This window comes from Eutrema salsugineum, unplaced genomic scaffold, assembly GCF_000478725.1.
Source record: "Eutrema salsugineum unplaced genomic scaffold, Eutsalg1_0 scaffold_9, whole genome shotgun sequence".
NCBI lineage: Eukaryota > Viridiplantae > Streptophyta > Magnoliopsida > Brassicales > Brassicaceae > Eutrema > Eutrema salsugineum.
In genome coordinates this window covers 5,892,282-5,906,148 of record NW_006256342.1, presented here as the reverse complement: position 1 = coordinate 5,906,148, position 13,867 = coordinate 5,892,282, and the positions used below count along the sequence as shown (strand labels likewise).

Below are 13,867 nucleotides of genomic sequence, written 5' to 3'. Positions count from 1 at the left end.
AAAATTTGTTAATAATCATAGTTTAGCTTAAGTTAATATAGTTTTGAGTTTAATTCTGTTTTATTTATGTTTTAAAAAAAATTAATCAGTGCTCATCAACCAAATTTCATAATTAATTTTCTTGTCAGTTAAAATGGATAAATTATGAACCGACGTTTACAAAAATTTACTAATTTTTGTATATTTATTTTTAATATTATCGATCATATAAATAAAATAAAAGAACTCACGTTAGAGACTTTTATTTTAATCATATCATGATTTTTTCTCAAACTAATTACCTCATCATTTTTTGTGTTAAGTTATTTAAAACAAATTCAACTGTTATACCAATAATTCCGAGTCAAACATGTATCACAATTGTGAAACTAGATTTGAACGAATGTTGAGTTTAATTGCTGAATAAGTAAGATGGCTTTTGAAAAGAAGCATCTGAAGACAGATATAAGTAATGTGAACACTACTAGGTCAATTAAAAGTTGAGTTTGTTAAGGGCAAAAAAAGAAAAGAGGAACGACCAAAATAAAGTCTCAGATGTTAACATGTTCGCCACAAATTACGTGCCAACTGACGAATCCTTGTTTCACGAGTATGTTTGCGTAATTGACGTCAAACACACACACCCACATACTTTTCTAATAAATACACCTCATATACATAGCTCAGAGATCTGCGAATCTTACTAACTCAATGAAAAGCTAATTGGGTGGTTTTCAGATTTGATTAAGGCTTTTCTTTGTACAAAAGTAATAATTGTGTAAAGCCTTATAAACTAAAGTCTTTGTTAGGGGCTGGAGAAATGTCCCATCTTGTCGCCCTTTTAATTATTTTTTCCACGCGAGTTATCTGCATTATTCGCTTAATTTCCTTAGTTGCTTCCATATGTATCTATCTTCTTCTAATCTATTCTCGCACCAACAATCACTTAACAATAAATCCCTAGTCGAATTTCTTCCAGGCATTCATATGGTAACATGACATTTTATAATGATATTAATTTAAAACGTGTGTTGAAGTTGCTTTGATTTCCTTTTGAAATCCAGTAGAGATATCTGTTTAGTGAATAATAGAGAAGACGAGTAAATAAACTGTATTCTCATTAATTGTAATTTTCTGTACAGATATGTGTTATATACAAGTTTAGCTATACGTATGTACACGTGTTACTATACAGTCACTATATACACTCTGATAGTGAAGAACATGATTGTTATCTTTTTTTTTTTACAAGGGTTAACGACTTGGCTAGCTATCTTAATCTATAGAGTTCGCTCGATCGGGTTTGCTAAAACATTTATTCTAGTATTGGCCAACTTCGACTTTGCTCACGTTATCGAAACACTTTGATACAAATAGCCGACGTAAAATTTTGTTTAAAATCTAGTAATAGATCGATTAATAATATATATACTCCTAATTTTGTAAGTTATACCTAAGGATTTTTTTTTTCTACTTTCTAAAATGAAATAGGGAAAATTAAAACATATATAATTCTAATATATATTGGATAATGATGAGAGCTTATTCCTAACCAGACGCTCCTATGCGATATACATGTCATGTATACAATTAACTTATGTATGGGTAGATTATTTTATTACTTGTTTGGTTACTTGTAATCATTATACAAATATTTCTTGTTGGAAATAAATAAAAGCAAAAAGATTTCAACATGCAATTCACTTTCTGCTTTTTTTTCTTTTTTTCTTTTACGGATCCAATGAAACTTTGTTTTTGACTTTTGTTAACAATGTTTGGGCTGTGCATCGAGTATTATGTTCCTTCCTCGTCTCCTGGTGGAACTCAAAGACTTTAAATAATTAATGTGTATGCACATTTACTAAAAAACACACACAAGCATATAGACTGGCCTATCCTATGACTAAAAAATACAAAGATTGGCCTATCCTATGACTAGGAAAATAAGGATTGGCCTATCCTAAAATTAATTTTAAAATGTAATCTAATAGTTTAAAAATAAGTCATAGGTTTTTTTCTTGCGAGGGGGGACCAGACCAGCTTAATGTACCACTTGACATAGTCGTTGAGTTCTCATTCTTGTTTTCATCAAATCTTTTTTTCCTTTTTTTCCCCTCTCTCTACGTCGTCTTTGGGACGAAAACTAGCAGCTTACATAAGGTTCTCTAGCTAGTGGCCTCCATGTGTTGATTGTCGTATTGGAGATTGTAGTTATAATTGACTATAAACGGTCCCTTTGGTAACACTCGATAAGTTAATATAGTTACACGATCGATCGGAATAAAGGAGCGTTCCAAAATTTTATTTTAACCGGATCATAGCGAGATGTTTATTTATTGAATTCAACCATGAAACATCTCGATGACTGTTCAAGGGTCAGTAATGTATTAAGATGGATCTAACGATTATAGGAGATTTTTGTTTATTTTTTTAATTATTATTAGGCCCTGACAGATTAATAGACGGAGCAAGGTGTGGAAACTAACTAATCAAGTGAAGAAGAAAGAAAAAAATAGGCTATGAGAAAGGTTAGACATGTGAGAAAGTGGGTGGACATAGGCACTTAGGTTATCTTTCAGTGAAGGATTACACATGTGATTCTATTAGTTCTGGGCAAATGATCAGAATCGAGATATAATTCGTAACATAATCTGATTCCCTATAAAAATTTGGTAGTGATATGACGAAATTCTTTTTTCTATCTATGATATATATAATGAATCAAATACCCGAGTTTTCGTAATGAATTGGACCAAATCACAAATCATATTTTGGGTTCATGATAATTTGCCTGAACTAATAGACAATATAGATTCAGAATCACATGTGTAATCCTTCATTAGTGGAGATAACCTTAAGTGCCTATTGCCCACCCACTTTCCCATATATATATATATATATATATAGGTGCTGCCGTGCTGGTGAAAACACACCAATGATGAAACTGTAATCCAGGTGGAATGTATGTTTGATTTTCTTTGGCTATGCTTTTCAAATTAGTAAAACATTATGGTTATAACAGACAAAAGAGGGAATGGTAAAATGATTTCATAATCGAAGCTGATAATGGGTTAAACATATTTTCCAATATGAAGAAATGGTGTTTATAGACCAAAAGTTTTGACAGCCAATAACCAAAAAGTTTGACAATCTGATAATAGTGATGTTTAATCTCCTGAATTTTACAATTTATCTCAAATTTGGGAATAATACAGTTAATCGTTGTTTTTGTTGTTCAACAGTTCAGTTAATCCCTTCTTTCAATTTATATACAACATGTCCCGGCAAAAGTGCTATTATTTGACAAATAGAACTACCAGCTGTCTATCTAGTGATGCTCTTGTCTAGCACCATTTAGGTATCCTTATCAAGTCCATCAATTTGAACAGAAATGATGCTTATATTATCATTATAAGATTTTCAAGATCAAAATTATGGCCCACCAAATTTTGATTAGCAACGAAATTCAACCAATGGGGTTTATAATAAACTAATCCTTTATAATAAAGTCGCTCCAACAAAAGGGATAATTATATAACTATAATGTAGCTTTTGGTTCACAAATGCGTTTAATTTAGTCTTTAACCCACACATCAGGAAGACTCCACAAAAGAAAGACTTTATATTTCAGAATACGGAAGAAGAAAAACCAAAATTAGACATTTGATTTTTCAAATCCAAAAAACTACTCTAATGGGATATCTCCTAAGCTAGCATTTTTCTGAAGCCAAACAAAGATGGTGGGGTGTGATGATTCCTTACAAAGCCCCATCATGTGTTCCAAGTGACACTTAATCGAGCAACTTAAATCTTTAATTAATACTAAATTTACCTTTTCTTAAAGCAGGGGGGCTTTAGGCTACAAACTTACAAATTACACGAAGTGGGACACGTCAAGTGGTTATATTAACATGCACACACTGTCGCAGTGCCGTGCGAAGGTTTATAAGGGTTTAAGGTAAACAAAAAAATAGAGATTTTAACAAAAAAAATATTCAAAAAAAATATTAATCTAAGAAATTAAAACATAATCTTTTTTCTTTCTTTCTCAATAAACTTTTTTACCAAATTACTTTTACTCACCTTTAAGACTTTTAAGATATCAAAAAGCAGAAAATCTAAACAAATATTAATCAATTTCCTAAACCTATTCCCCAATGTAATCTTAATCATTTTCTAAAATCTATTTTTCTTTTTTTTCGTATTACACGCCAACCACTCTGATAAACCACCTATTGTGAAAATAAGAGCTCTAAAAAATTATATATTTTGGGGGCTTGAGGCAAAAGCTTTTTTTGTTACATGGTAAGCACGGCTCTGACTATCGCACACATACATCTAAACTCTTAATGCCAACTTAATATTCGCTAGAAAAGTTGAAAAATTATAATAATAGCTAGCTAGGAAGCTTCTCCACGGACTTGAAAAGCAGAACTCTTTTAAACAACATTAATATACATACATTCAATGTAAATACTCATACACAAATTTATTAAAATCTTAGAAAATACAGATGTGTATTTGGAAGTTGTATGCGAATATACATCTAGAATCGATGTCGAAAAAAACATTTATGTACTGTACTACTCATTTGTGCAACGTTCTCTGATAAAGCCTTCATATCTTTTTGGCCGCACTTTGGCATTTAGTTAAATAATAAATATAAATAATTAATATGATCAATAGTTGCATTAAATAAACGGTGCCCATTGATCCGTGATTAACAGCTATAAGCAGCCACATATTTAATTGTTTTTTTTGTTAAAATAAGCAGCCACGTTTTCTGCCTCACATCGAGGAAGCAACCATGGAAAGCTTCTAATTTTGTTTAAAAAGGAATTTCGTAGGTTTTGTGTAAGATGAAGAATTATCAAATATTTGTCAGACGAATTCTGAAAATGATTATATTTCTATCAGAAATTTTTATTTCTCGTTAAAGCATATCACATGTGACACGTCTAAATTATATTTTATATACTTTTTTTGGGTGGGGAATTATATTTTATATACTGGTATAAGTTTAACAAAATTTGTATGATTTTTTTACACAAATCACCACCAAAAAAAACAAAGAAAAACAAGACGGTTTGAACTTTGAAAGCCGCCAAAGAATAAGAAGCCTGTTTATTTACTTTTTATCATTATTATTTCACTTATTTTTGAATTGTTATTTTTGTTATATCGCTTCTGTTTTTTTCCAAAACTCGTAAAAAAGCTCTGCTGCGCCACAGAAAACTTGATCATCAAATCCAATATTGTTAATCCAATGGCTTCAAAAGTCAAAAAAAGGTTTATCAATATTAATGATCGGCCTTTTAATATCTACCCTATTTATTAATATCAACATAACCCAATAATCTTTTATTATCTGCTTTGATTTTTATATAATTTGACATCCTTTCTACATATCGATGTTAGTTGAAATCTAGTCATTTGACATTACAGTCACTTAAAAAACAATATTTCCATTAAGAGAAAGGTAAGTAACTTCATGCATACGCATAAAGACTAAAGTCTGAGAATCATATAAAACATTTATGCCCCGAGTTTCCTCTCTACTAGACTTAAAATTATATTAACTTCTCCATATTCTTTATTGAATCTCTATATTATTATTTGAGTAAACATTTACATAAATAAATCTTTATTTGTAAGATATTACAGAATATTTTACATAAATAAACCTTTATTTATAAGATATTGTAAAAATAAATTTTTACTTATAAAATATTATATAAATAAAAAAAAACTTAATTAAATATTCTTTTATAAGATATAATAAAATATAGAGCTCACAGATTTGTTTTGAATATATATGAATATAAATCAAAAGTATATTTAGCGTTTTAAAATATATTTAATTATTTTAAATAATAATCAGTCAATATATATGAAAAAATCTACTTAAACTTTTGCAATATTTTTCATTTGTATTTTCATAATTAATTAGTATCATTTTTTAAAAATTATTCAATTATTTTTATTAAAAAAAAACTGAAATATGTTTTCAAAATTTAAATTGTATTTTTACGGATTAGTCAAAAAAATATTTTAGGAAATTACAAAATAAATTAAGTAGACGGGTTTGTCCACTTTGACAATCCTATATAAAATCATTATTAACACATATTATAGAATTTATTAACTAAAAATGATAGTTTGATCTAATAAAATATTTACAGTTAAATTCTTATTTTATGGATATATATATATTTAGATTCTAATCAACGTTGGTATGTATATAAGTATTATATATTAATATCATTATCACTTTTACATTTAAAAACTACTAATAATTAAACCGCATAATAAAACTAGTTCAAAGTTCTATTTGATGGATATATATACAAATAAGTATCAGTTGTGTGATATTTATATATGTATTGTTATCTAATTGCAACCAATTTTATTTATTTATATTTTTTGTTAATGATTTTTGCCACTAATTTTAATTTAACAAAAAATTAAATTAAATTTAAAGATAATTAAAAAAATATTACCCTACACAATGTGCGGGTTAATTCCTAGTGAATTAAACATTTCACAATCATTCCGTAATCCATTTGTCCATCACTACTACAAAAACCAAATACATTATTCTAAAAAAATTCAAATAATAAACTTATTTTAAATCTGTCGAATGTATGAAATTGTAATTTAGTATCATGAAAACTATCTTTAACTTGTTCTACGAAAACTACAAAAACAAAAGCAAAAACTTGTTCTACGATATATGGCGGTCCAAAGAGTAGAGATGAGCTGAAACACCCAAGTTGAAAAGCTTTCCTATAACCACAACAATGCCTCCACAGCAAAAGAGCTTAATGAACATATTTGCTTGTGACACACAGATTAGTTCCCTTGAATCGAATGAAAAAAATATCGAATGAGACTTAGAGGTAGGCGATATAGAAACAAATCCACCTTTTGGTTCAACCAAGCTTTTTATCAGATCCTTTCATGTTCAAGTTGAACCATTTCCTTTTGGATTTGTCTCTACTCTCTGATCCGCCTTCTTCTCCAGCACTCTCACCATCGCCTTTTGATTCCTCTCCCTGAGCTTTGCTACTACTCCCATTGCTCAAGTTGTTGCCGCTTGGTGTTTTCACAACAGAGAAGGACGAATGGATTGAATCCCGTTGCTTTAGCAGTTCATCCACCTTCACCAGCATCCAAAGAAGACAAATCAAACACTTTAGCATCGGTGACAAAGAGTTTAAAGAGACAAGGATGCTGTTTAAGATCAAACCAGATAATAGTAGAATCGATAAGGTTAATCACAGGCAGAATAAAGTGTCATAAAACCATAAGAGATCTAACAACATACAGTTTGCTTCTCCTGTGTGTATCTGTTGGTAACTTCTTGAAAACGCGCCAAAGCCTGCAAACAAAATATAGCAACTCATCAGGTTACATTTCTCCCTAAATATTGACTGATCTCAACAGTAGGAAAATACTTTTCTGTACTCTGTCTCGAACTGCCGCAGCTCGTTTCTCTTTCTTAAAATCTGAGCTTCAATCTCCTTCAACTTCTCTGTTGTATCCTCATAGGTCTTTGCACAGAGTGCCCCAATCGTGTACGATGCAGTCTTAAAGAAGTTGTCACCTGAAAAGTAAGTAGAGACTAGTTAAACTAAGGTCTCCAAAAAGCTCAAGCTATTGTAAAAAGAGAATTATTATGCATACCATAAACTGCAAATATATGAGTGCCAGCTTTCAGTTCCGAAACCTCACAAGGTTGAAGACCTTCCAATCTCTTGAAAAAGGCAGATTCAGGGTCCTTGGCTGCAGCTAACTGCACAATAACCACAATGGGGATTGCTTTAATACCTCTTCATATTCTAAGATGTCAGCTAATTTATGAACGAAAAATGTTTAGAGCTTGCATACCGCATTGACTGTTGAATCCATTCGGTATACTTGGAAATGTAAGAAGTACATGCCAGCTGATGTTACCTTGCCTGTTTTCTCACTCTCTTCCTGTAATAATATATAAAAGCCTGATGCTGTTAAAGATATCAGCATGAGAAAAAATGGAAACCGTTTAAAAGAACACTGTGCTTTTTTCTCATCTAAGGACACTTAAGTAACAGGGTCATGCTATGAGATATATTCACTTGTACCTGTAAGGCCAATCCATAGCCGCCACTTGAATCTTGCTCAAAATAAAGTAACTGCAGATAAACAAGAATCAAAAAGTAGTCTTGGCTTTAATTAGATGAAAAACAACCCTGAAGTTTAGTAACAATGGGCACTGCGAGCATACTTTGAATTTACTTTGTGCTGTTGATGTTACTCTAACAACAACACCTGATTCAGCTTGTTGTTCACTTATCGTAACTCCAAAAAAATGAGCGCATTGCTTCTCTACCTGATATGAGATATTAAATAGCTTCAGTTCCAAAGACGCAAGTAAGTGAGGTAAGCAGAAAGTCATGGGATCCGAGGACATACCTTCCCACTAACTGATGTTCCAATAGGAAGGGGCCTAACTGTAACCGTTCCATTCATAGCCTCTTCAAGAACATTAGCCGATACCGTAGTCTTGATAGGCACACCTAGTTTGCTATATTTTGATATTTTTAAGGAGAACAAAAGTTTAACAGAGTTGGATTCGAAACAGATTGCTTTCTAAAGAGAAACGGAAAGAGGGTAAACAACAAACCTGAATAATGCTGCAAACATGGTATTTACAGTTCCAAGGTTTGATAAGTCAATTTCCATGTCCATTCCATCAGCATCGATGGCCTAATATCATGAAACAGTTCTTATTATAGACACAAAAATGCGTAGGACAACATGAAAAAAGAGCCATAACTATACAAGAATTGGTCAATTAATGGATTTTTTTTTTTGACAAAGTAGGACTGTAGAAGAGCACATTAAGAGAGGAGAAGAGAAGGCGTTATTCTATAAAGCGAAAGTATAGAATAGACACACTAATTTGGGGACATCAAGTATGAAACGAGGGAGTGAGAGTGTGCTTTTGATAATACTCTTCCTAATCTTTCTTAAAATTACTAACAAGAAACAAGCATCACCTCAAATCCCGCATTGTCATATTGCCTTCTCTTTTCCGGGTCAGACAAAATGCTGTAGGAAAATGCAACTTCCTTGAAAAGATCAGAAGCTTCGGGATTGTTGGCATTCTTATCTGGATGATACCTATCCATTGTTGAAACCCAATAAAGGAAATCTCACGTAAAGCACCATCCAAAAGAAAGTCATTAGGACAAAACAGATGAACAGAAGAAAAGAAGAAGAATCTGATCAAGTACAAGATGCCGTGAATAAGTTTTCACCAAGCTATGAAAACGCACGAGGTAGATTCTTACATACTTAGCACATCATATCGAAGATCATGACAGGGTAAACTTCTCTAACTCTTTACCAATTACGAAATCAAGATCCTAGACCAATCTAGAATCCCAAACTCATTCTGCCTAAACTGTTATCTCTCTAAGTCTAACTAAACCCACTCAGCTATAGCTGTTGATCTCTCAACACTTCCTAATAATCACACAGAGGATAATTACAATGTTCCAGCACTAGACTTAACACAAGGCCTACAGTATCAAAACATGGAATTCAAAAACAAATAGCCAAAATAGCAACCTAAAAATTCACGAGAGATGGCATTCAAGGCCATGAGATTGTAGCCACGAAAAAAGCTTAAATACTTCTGCGAAGAGAAATCAGATTATCTTCCAGATTTATAAACAAAAACAATCATTATAATTCGATTCTGCGTAGAAGCTTACTTTAGAGCCAATTTTCTGTAAGCGGATTTGATTTCCTGATCATTGGCATCTTTTGATACTGAAAGCACCTCGTACGGGTCCCGTCGAATCGCCGGAGAAGACGACCCTTCCACCTTCTTCGAACTCATCCTCCCAAATCTTTATTTTCCGACCAAATCTCCGCCTACTTAATTCAATCACCGATTGTCTTTAATTCCAAGGAAAGTTCAAAACGGAATTTGCAGATCAAAAACACCACCGGACCTAGGACAATTATCTTCAACCGAGGAATTGCTCTAATTTCAGAAACGATGAAGAAATGAAACTAGAAACTAGGATCTGATCTCATCCAACAAGAGGGAAGAAGATTGTGTAAGAACACGAAACAAGGGCTTCCGGGAAATTGTCCGATTTTCCTCTGTTTTGTTTTTTTTCTAGAGAAATTGCAAAGGAAGCTCAAACTTTCAAGTTTTCACAAACCGACCCTTGACCTACGAAAAACTACAAAAATACACCTTCAACTCACTTTCGAAACAATGACAATTCTGTTAATATAACAAAACAATGAATCAATGATGCATATGCATACATTTCAAAACCACTCTCAAGTTGAGCTTTTGCATCTCTCTCTCTCTTTCAAACCATTCCCATGAACATATATATATATATGCCTACAGAAACATACATAGACCACAACCTCCCAGTGACAGAACAGTCACCAAGTCGGTTCTGTCTAACGAATAAACCAATGACCCACAACAAATCCGCCATTTTGGACAGGTTAACCAAGCTTCTTATCAGATCCTTTTAGGTTCAAGTTGAACCATTTCCTCTTCGATTTGTCTCTACTCTCTGATCCGCCTTCTTCTCCAGCACTATCACCATCGCCTTTTGATTCCTCTCCCTGAGCTTTACTACTACTCCCATTGCTCAAGTTGCTGCCGCTCGGTGTCTTCACGGCAGAGAAAGATGAATGGATTGTATCTCGTTGCTTTAGCAGCTCATCCACCTTCATCATCATCCAATATACACAAATTAAAACACTAAGATGATGCAGAAAGTTCACAAAACATCATCTCTTCTTTAGAATCATTGTGTTCTAATCAAAGCATAAGTTTGCAGGAAGAGGAATTAGAGTCATCAACGCACAGTTTGCTTCTCCTGGGTATATCTGTTGGTTACTTCTTGAAAGCGCGCCAAAGCCTTGCAAAAGAATATAGCAAGTCATCAGCTTAGATGTCTCCCCTAAAGAGTGACAAGAGCTCTCAAGAATATCAAGAATTACTTTTCGGTACTCTGTTTCAAACTGCCGCAACTCGTTTCTCTTTCTTAAGATCTGAGCTTCAATCTCCTTCAACTTCTCTGTTGTGTCCTCATATGTCTTGGCACAGAGTGCCTCAATCGTGTAGGATGCAGTCTTAAAGAAGTTATCACCTAAAAAGTAACAAGAGACCAGTTAAACTAAGGTCTCAGAGAAAGTTCTAGCTATCGCAAAAAAGAAAGAGAATAATAATTTATACCATAAACTGCAAATATATGAGTGCCAGCTTTCAGTTCCGAAACCTCACAAGGTTGAAGACCTTCCAATCGCTTGAAGAAAGCAGATTCTGGGTCCTTGGCTGCAGCTAACTGCACAATACCACAATGTGGATTGCTTTAATACCTCTGCATATTCTAAGATGTCAGCTAATTATGAACGAAAAATGTTCAGATCTTGCATACCGCATTTACTGTCGAATCCATTCGGTATACTTGAAAATGTAAGAAATACATGCCAGCTGATGTCAATTTGCCTGTTTTCTCACTCTCTTCCTGCAAGAACAAATAAAAGCCTCATGTTGTTATGGAAGCACCATGAGAAAAACGGAAACCTTCCTTAAAGAACTAGCTGAACATTTTCCCAGGTGCATCTTTTCTCATCTAAAAGATAGTTAAGCAATAGTGTAATACTAAGAACAACATTCTATTAATACTAAGAGCAATATTCTTGTGTACCTGTAAGGCCAATCCATAGCCGCCACTTGGATCTTGCTCAAAATAAAGTAACTGCAGATAGACAGGTTTAGAAGTTAGTCACAGCGTTAACTACGTGAAAACCATTTACAAGTTAGAAGCGAAGGACAAGAAGCATGCACTGAGTATAGTAAACACTGTCAGGATACCTTAAATTTACTTTGTGCTGTTGATGTTACTCTAACAACAACACCTGATTCAGCTTGTTGTTCACTTATCGTAACTCCAAAAAAATGAGCGCATTGCTTCTCTACCTGATATGAGATGCAACAAAACTTTAGTTCCAAAGATACGAGGAAATAAGGTAAGAAGAAATTCGTGTAATCTGAGTTCACACCTTCCCACTAACTGATGTTCCAATAGGAAGGGGCCTAACTGTAACCGTTCCATTCATAGCCTCTTCAAGAACGTTGGCAGATACAGTAGTTTTGATAGGCACACCTAGTTTGCTGAATGTTGACATTTTTTAAGGAGAACGAAAGGTTAATAGAGTGCTTACTAAGAGATTCAGGAAAAAGGGTGAATAACTAACCTGAATAATGCTGCAAACATTGTATTTACAGTTCCAAGGTTTGACAAGTCGATTTCCATGTCCATTCCATCAGCATCGAGGGCCTAATACATATACAACAACTCTTAGTGAAGCTGCAAGATAGATACAGTACTTGAAAACGGAAACTACACATCTAGAAGAAAAAAAACAACCATAGAAGACATAATCCATGTTCTCTTCTTGGATGAGTTTAATAAGAAGTACTTATGAGCAGGCATAGTTCTATAATGGACAAGAACAGAACAGACACTCTCATTTGGGTTTACATTAAGTGTAAACAAAGAAACAAGGCATCACCTCAAATCCTGCATTGTCGTATTGCCTTCTCTTTTCCGGGTCAGACAAAATGCTATAGGAATATGCAACTTCCTTGAAAAGTTCGGAAGCATCAGGATTGTTGGCATTCTTGTCCGGATGATACCTATCCATTGTTTTGAATCAGATAAAACTCAATTAAAATGTAAATCATCATCCAACAGTTGACACTTGACAGGGCTAATGCATTATATGGTATCAAAAGTAATTCCATTCAAGGCCATGAGATTGAAGGCAAGAAAAGCTTAAATCTTTCTGAGAAGAGAAAAATCAATAATTCGAAGTTTGTGCATAAGCTTACTTTAGAGCTAATTTTCTGTAAGCTGATTTGATTTCCTGATCATTCGCATCTTTTGATACTGAAAGCACCTCGTAAGGGTCTCGTCGAATCGCCGGAGAAGACGACCCTTCCACCTTCTTCGAACTCATCCTCTCAACTTTTTATTTTCCTCTCTCTCTCAATTCCTCTGATCAAATCTTCCAACCAAAAACGTCTCAAATTCGAAGAAATTTCAGGGAAATTCAAAGGGAATTTGCAGATCCAACAAGCGGCGGACCTAGAACAATACGAATTCAGGTATCTTCGACCGAGGATTGGCACGAATTTTATGGAATTTATAACTTCGGAGAGAAGCGATGAACAGAAGAGCCAGAAACGAGGATCTAAAGCTCACCAAATAAGATGGACAAGAGAAGAAGAAAGAAAGCGAAACAAGGGTTTCCAGGAGAAGTCAAAAAAAAAAAAAATATGGTGTTCGATTTTTTCCGTCCTGTAATTTTTTTGTTTTAGTTCGATGCTCAACCTGAATTGTATTTGAAAAGAAATACTAATACAAACAAAACAATATTATAAAGTTTTAAACAAAACAATAAAATTCAAGAAGGAATTAAAAAAATCTTATTTTATATAGAAAATGCAAATAATTTAGGAAATATAGAGTCCAAATTTGATATTTCCATAATTATGATGCATATAATTAAAGTAATATTCACATTTAATTATATAGGATTTACGTTTTGTAAATCAAAATTAACAAACTCCAAAATTAAACTAGACTAGATCATCAATAAACTAGAATTATTATACAACATTGAATAATAATTCAATGACCAAATTATTATTTTTTTTTATAAAGAATGCAATGACCAAATTCAGACGTGTAAACATTAAACATGAATCTTTACCATAAGTTTTCAAACATATGATAACAAATTTTTTTTTCTAGTTTTTAGTATTATAAACTTTATATACTTGTAGAGTCATTTT

At 32.9% G+C, this 13,867-nt stretch overlaps 2 protein-coding genes across 3 annotated transcripts; both read right to left on the bottom strand.

Moving 5' to 3' along the window:
- Positions 1 to 6,689: 6,689 nt before the first annotated feature.
- Positions 6,690 to 10,121, bottom strand: LOC18009187 (chaperone protein dnaJ 15). Of its 2 annotated transcripts, none has more exons than XM_006391084.2 (11): positions 9,741 to 10,121; positions 9,021 to 9,144; positions 8,645 to 8,727; positions 8,434 to 8,545; positions 8,246 to 8,350; positions 8,103 to 8,153; positions 7,870 to 7,959; positions 7,666 to 7,774; positions 7,437 to 7,585; positions 7,307 to 7,360; positions 6,690 to 7,139 (listed from the first exon to the last, which is right to left on the bottom strand). In XM_006391084.2, exons 1-11 carry the CDS (start codon positions 9,866 to 9,868, stop codon positions 6,912 to 6,914), a joined length of 1,233 nt encoding a protein of 410 aa, XP_006391146.1. In that variant the 5' UTR covers positions 9,869 to 10,121; the 3' UTR covers positions 6,690 to 6,911. The 2 variants fall into 2 exon arrangements, with proteins under 2 accessions (XP_006391146.1, XP_024014682.1); XM_024158914.1 differs by having other exon boundaries at positions 7,447 to 7,585.
- Positions 10,122 to 10,180: 59 nt separating this feature from the next.
- Positions 10,181 to 13,352, bottom strand: LOC18009188 (chaperone protein dnaJ 15). Its single transcript, XM_006391083.2, has 11 exons — positions 12,902 to 13,352; positions 12,583 to 12,706; positions 12,265 to 12,347; positions 12,070 to 12,181; positions 11,882 to 11,986; positions 11,715 to 11,765; positions 11,442 to 11,531; positions 11,240 to 11,348; positions 11,005 to 11,153; positions 10,869 to 10,922; positions 10,181 to 10,728 (listed from the first exon to the last, which is right to left on the bottom strand). Exons 1-11 carry the CDS (start codon positions 13,027 to 13,029, stop codon positions 10,501 to 10,503), a joined length of 1,233 nt encoding a protein of 410 aa, XP_006391145.1. The 5' UTR covers positions 13,030 to 13,352; the 3' UTR covers positions 10,181 to 10,500.
- Between the last annotated feature and the right edge of the window lie 515 nt (positions 13,353 to 13,867).